The 5868-nt window shown below is 34.7% G+C and overlaps 1 protein-coding gene across 1 annotated transcript; it reads left to right on the top strand.

Moving 5' to 3' along the window:
* Window positions 1-2481: 2481 nt before the first annotated feature.
* Window positions 2482-4712, top strand: LOC135841041 (uncharacterized). The gene is made up of 3 exons (XM_065357826.1): window positions 2482-3918; window positions 4033-4143; window positions 4247-4712. The coding sequence occupies exon 1, from the start codon at window positions 2830-2832 to the stop codon at window positions 3748-3750; it is 921 nt and encodes a 306-aa protein (XP_065213898.1). The 5' UTR covers window positions 2482-2829; the 3' UTR covers window positions 3751-3918; window positions 4033-4143; window positions 4247-4712.
* The last annotated feature ends 1156 nt before the right edge of the window (window positions 4713-5868 follow it).

Raw genomic sequence — 5868 nt, 5'->3', positions numbered from 1 at the left:
AAATTCAAAATTCTGGAGAAATTGAAAATCACACTGAAGGCTCAAGAATGGTTAATTGGTTAAGCTCAAAAAGGGCGAAATTTAGACGCCGATGGGGGGGGGGAGAGGGTATTATTAGTTTCAGGGCCCATTTTGATCATTTTTTCTGATCAATGTACTTTTTTTAGAAAAGCATAAATCACTGAAAATAAAATTGTCAATTTTGAAAGTTCTAGATTCGCCAAAAATCGAAAAATTAATTTAAGCTGCTAAAATTTTAGTCATGAGGGGAAGTGGTTTAGACCTCGTTCTTTCCAAGAATCGTGATTGACGTACACCTCGAGAGGTTCCCTTGTTAGTGCATTTTACAATTCTTCGTGAATTTTTGAAAATCTTAGGGTCAAAAATGCAAAAAAATCAAAATTTTACCAAATTGACCAAGATGGCTGACATGAGATTTAGGACATGCCCTATTTTCGACCAACTAAATCGATTGGAAACGATTTTAAACCGTTTCGAGCAGTTCTAGAGCCTCCAGCAGATTTGTAATACTTGAAATTTACATTAAAATTTTACCATGAAAATGAAAAACCAAAATTCACTCTACATTTTGATTTCAATACGCTATGAAGTCGACTGTAGATGACTTCATTATTGTTGTTTTTAAGCCTTTGACAACTTTTTGGAAATTCTTGGAGCCTCCAGCGGGTGTTTGGAACTTGAAATTTTCATAAAATTTTACCAAATGAAGATTAGGAAGCCAAAATTTATTCTGCACTCTAATTTCAACATGCTATTTAAGTGCTCACCTACATAACAGAGCAACCGAGCAACCAAACCAAAATTTTTTGTTTTGGTTGCTTGGTTGCTCGTATTTCAGCCAATCACCGAACGACTTTTGAAGTTGCTAGTTGCTCGGTTGCTCAGTTGCCTCGCTATGTAGGTGAACACTAAGTCAAAGCTGCAGGTGATCAGCTTTCTAGATCAATTTAGTAAAATGTTGATTTTTTTGATAATTTTAGTATCCTTTTCATGACTTTTCCAAAATGTTCGAAAATAAAGGAAATGAACGTTTTCAAAATTTTAGGAGAATTAAACTAACCTCTCTTATTTTATCCCAAAGCCTTTGCACTCGAAGTATAATTTATTAATCCACGAAATAACACATTCATTTTATGAATTAAATTTAGAGGTTTCTTAAGAGGTAGGTAAAGGTATGTGGAAAATCAAAGATGGTATCAAAAATGAGATGTCTGGCTTCCTAAGGCCATTGACTTAATAGTCTGGCTGCGTCCTGTGTAGCCTTCTAAGGTGATTGACCTGACTGTCTGGCTTTTGAAGACCATCTGGATCCTAGCCAGACCTTCGATGGTCATTAACCTGGCTGTCTGGCTTTCGAGGGCCGTCTGGAGTTCTTGCTAGTCTTCCAAAGTCAATGACCTGTATGTCGGTCTGGTTTCTAGAAATCGTCTGGCTTCCAGTCTGACCTCCAAAGGTTATTGACCTGTCTGTCTGGGTTTCGGAGGTCGTGTGGAGTCCTTCCTGTCTGGACTCATAAGGTCAGTGACCTGTCTATATTCCTATGAAGGCCACCTGGGGGTCTGTCTGACATCTGAAGACTGTTTGGATTCCAATCTGACCTCAAAAGGTCGTTGACTCAGAATTTCTGACTTTTGAGAGCCGTCTGGAATCTGACCCCTTACGGTCATTGACCCCGACTGTCTAGCTTTTGCGGTCCGTCTAGAGTTCGGTCTGGCCTCTTAAGGTCATTGACTTGTCTGTGTACCTTTTGAGGGTCGTCATGCAGGCTTCCAGTCTAACCTCTGAAGGTCAATGACCTGGCTGTCCAACTGTTGTGGGCTGTCTGGCGTCTGTGCATCCTTCTAAGGTCATTGACCTGACTGTCTGGCTTCCGGTATTGCCTCCAAAGGTTATTGACCTGGCTATCTGACTGTTGAGGGCCGTCTGAAGTCCTGCCTGGCCTCAGAGCTCTCTATTAAAGGGAACCTTTTTTAAACATTTCAATTTTTGCGAATTGGAGAGACGCGTACTTGAATAATCAGTTTTCAGAACGTCCTCCCACTCAATCCTACATTTGAAAATTTAAACTATCGCAAAATAGCTTTAATTTTGGATTTGACATAATGTAATTTTAAAGGATTTTTGATTTCTTTTCAATGCTTACATGTTAAAAACACGATAACAAAATACTGAATATACTTAAACGATCTCATTTTAGGGGACTTCAAATAATGTATTAGTATTACATACCTATTATCTGAAAAAAGTTTGAATAGAAAAATTTAGCCACTTTTCCTGTATGAATTTTGAATTTTTTTTCGGCTTTGTTTTACTATATTAAACTTTAAATTTTGTATTTAACTTAACTATGGTTAAATTTTTTTGGTCAACTTCTTCTCAATAAATACTAGTAAACGAAAAAAAAATTCAATTAATTTGTTTCTAAAGTAAACTAAATTATATCTATATTGAATTCTTCTTCGAAAAAAAAGAATATTTTGTAAAAGTTCTAATTAGATAACTACTGATAGGTACTTTGTATCACGAGATACATCCATATAACATTATGAAGTTGTTAGTTTTGTTTACATACGAAAAAAATTTCCAGAACACGGCCTAGTAGGTAGGTACCTATATTCATAATTAAATAGCTATAATTATAGTCGGGTCGAAGACAAAAAAATCGTCCCGTTGTTCAAATTATCCCACAACTCGTGAATTCAGTCGTAATCGTATCATTTGCCAGTGACGAAATACCTTCCTGGATCACCAAGCAACATAATAAATGAATCAGAGCATCAACAATTCCAATTCTGAACAGCCTGATCGATGGATCGAACCGACACCAATTTAATCGATCGATTTTTGAGCATCGGGAAACGTTTCGGTTACACGAGGACCATAATGAACCGTATCCATCTAATGTACTGGTTCTTAGGCGAATATTATCATTCGAAAATCTTCGACCGGAGGTTTACATTACTTTGGATATTAATTAACGTAACAGATATCGTATTATTGTTTTCTCATCTCATATCCTACACATTTTTCTCACCTACTTTAGAACTATTCCACTTGCTTCTAGTCAGCGATATGATGATAAGCGGAGTTTACTTCATGATCTTGATCCCATTAACTACCAATTCACATCGTAAACGCACCACCCAAGCTTTTAAAATCCTCGATGCGAATATCGATATAGGTTTACATCGAAATCAACCAATTGTAGGTTATTCCACCATCGTCGAATTTATTCGAGGCGAAAAGTACTCCTTGAAGGTGGCTTTTTACATCCTTACAACCCAATTCTGCTGCATGGCTTGTTACATATTCTGCACAACTTTAGATCTGCTCGTCGGATACACGAAAGATAAGCTGAGCGATCCTAGCTACTATCTTTATCCTGTCTACTGCGAAGGTATCCAGAACGCGTACACGTTTTGCGTTTTGTTATTTTCACAAATTATGGCCGCTTCTCCTATAATAATCACGTACTTGATAATTCCTTTCTTCTCCATCGTCATGGTACGCGAATTTCACCGTAAATTTCAAATGCTTAGCGATTCGTTGGCCTATCAGTCTAAATTATTCGCATATCATTACGAACAATTGCTGAATAATCCGAGCTGCTCCGTGGATCTTGAGCAAAAGGAAAAGTCAATTTTACAAAATTATTTCGTACAAGATATCCACTCTTATGTGCAGTTTCATCAGAATTTAATAAGGTTGGTGCCTGTCAATATTAATTAAGTAGATACATAGAATCAAGCCTATTAACTATACTTATCTAATGAATTATTTTTATTTTATTTTTTCAGAGGTATCTCGCATTTGAAACCTTATTTGGAATTCAATATGTCAATCAGCATAATTATGTTTTTATTTTTCGAAATATTACTTCTGTATACTTTCATATTAGTAAGTAAGATTTTATTAGCAGATTTTTTGTACTCTCAAATTTACATATTGATGCGATGGTTTATTTATTTTTTAATCCATATTTATACTATGTGATTTTTTTTTTGTATTTAGCCACAAAATCACAATTCCATCATGCGACAAATCAAAAGTTTAAATTATGCTGTAATAATTTGCGCCATATTCTACGTTAATTGTTTAGCAGGGAAATTATTTAAGGATATGGTAGGTACCTAAATCAAATTCGTAGCATCTTTGGTCAAAATCGCGTACGCTACGCTACATTTGTACGTACTTATGTGCTTATTTATACTGAGCCTTTTTTCAGGAGGAAATGTTCAGAGAAGCAGTATACAACATACCCTGGTATTACTTATCACCAACTAACCGACAATTATTTTGCATGCTACTTAACCGAGCTCATATGAAAATAGAATTCAAAGCTTTGAAAGTATACTCGATGAATATGGAACTTTTTCTGAAATTTTGGCAACATGTGTACACAGTGGTCAATGTTCTAAGAAGAGTAACTGTGTAAAACCCCTCATATTCGAGTAGGTTTGAAAATGATGAAAGTGAAACGAACTATGCGTCAGGGAATGAGTAGAATATGTACGAAAAGTAATGTTCCTTCAATTCGTCGAATACTCCTGAATGTAAGGAACTGGATATTGTTGCATAGTACACGAATGAAGGAGCATCACTTTTAATGTAGTAGGTTATGTAATTGAAATAATATTTGTATCAAATTTTTCAACCTGATTACGTGTTGAATAAATATAAGTACCTGTGTATTATTCCATCAACAACCTAACAATTTGACATGGGTGATGATATTTTTTGGAAATGAATTGAAATAATATTATTTCAGATGGAAGAAATTATGGTACCGTGTTATGTCGAATGGTGGAAAAAATGAAATTGAAAATAGTTTTTAAAAAATTGAATTATCATTCAAAACCAATGAAAATCCGTGCTTCAAAATTGATTTGAAAAAGCACCCTCGTCATTATGTTAGACATTTAAAAACAAAAAATGGCCGATTTCTGGCAATTTGATGTTATGTCATATTCTGTGACATTTTAAAATTAGAAATATCAGACTTTTATAAACTTGAAAAAAAAATGAAGACCACACGGAAAGACCAGACAAGTAAAAAATTTCCAAAAATGAGTTTAGGGTGGAATTAAATTTTACACTGAGGAGTAAAAAAATGTAGTCCATTTGGATTTTGAAAAAATTTGATTTTTTGTTGTAAAAATGGCATTTAAAAAATAGAGGAGGAGAGAGAAATGAGCTGAGACCAAATCTGAGGCAAAAGGAAGAAAATTTCAACATAAATAAGTATTTAGGATGCAAAAATTTTTCATTATGGGTCATTCCATGCCAAATCGGCGGATTTTTGCACGAGGGGTCTTCGATTTTTTTCAAAATCAGATCATTTGTAGAGGTCATCAAACGATGACGAATGACGCAAACCGGACATTTTTTCGATTTTTTTTGACGGAGCTGTGGAGCTTCAAAGTTCTCCAAAATGGCCGAAAATGGAAAATTTCAGTTGCAAATTGCTCCGGTTGTACGTGGTATAGAATTTTGAACTTTTTTTCAAATTGTAGTACTTTGAAAGGGTAATCGACGAGTGATGTCAAAATCAGTGTTGCCACTTTTAAAAACCTAAAAAGATCGATTTTAAAACTAATAATTTAAATATAACCATGATGTCCGCCAGTAAAAATTCTGAAAAAATTCTAAGTTTTAGTCCTTTTTATGTAGAATAACATATCAAAAAATTGGAGGGGCCTTTTTTTTCATTTTCGAGAAAAAAAAATTACAAGTTTTACAATTGCTGCAAAAGTACCATCAGAAACCTAAAAAATGAAAATTTTTGCATTTTTGAAATATTTTACCCATGTGTAGACGATAATGTGAAAAAAATCCCCCTCCCCCCAA

This window comes from Planococcus citri, chromosome 3, assembly GCF_950023065.1.
Source record: "Planococcus citri chromosome 3, ihPlaCitr1.1, whole genome shotgun sequence".
Classification (NCBI taxonomy): domain Eukaryota; kingdom Metazoa; phylum Arthropoda; class Insecta; order Hemiptera; family Pseudococcidae; genus Planococcus; species Planococcus citri.
The sequence above is the reverse complement of the archived record's forward strand: the minus strand, read 5'-3'. Positions and strand labels throughout refer to the sequence as shown.

What these genes read in the sequence shown, in the direction of transcription:
- LOC135841041 (XM_065357826.1), top strand. Translation starts at nt 2,830, where the DNA reads ATGGATCGAACCGACACCAATTTAATCGATCGATTTTTGAGCATCGGG.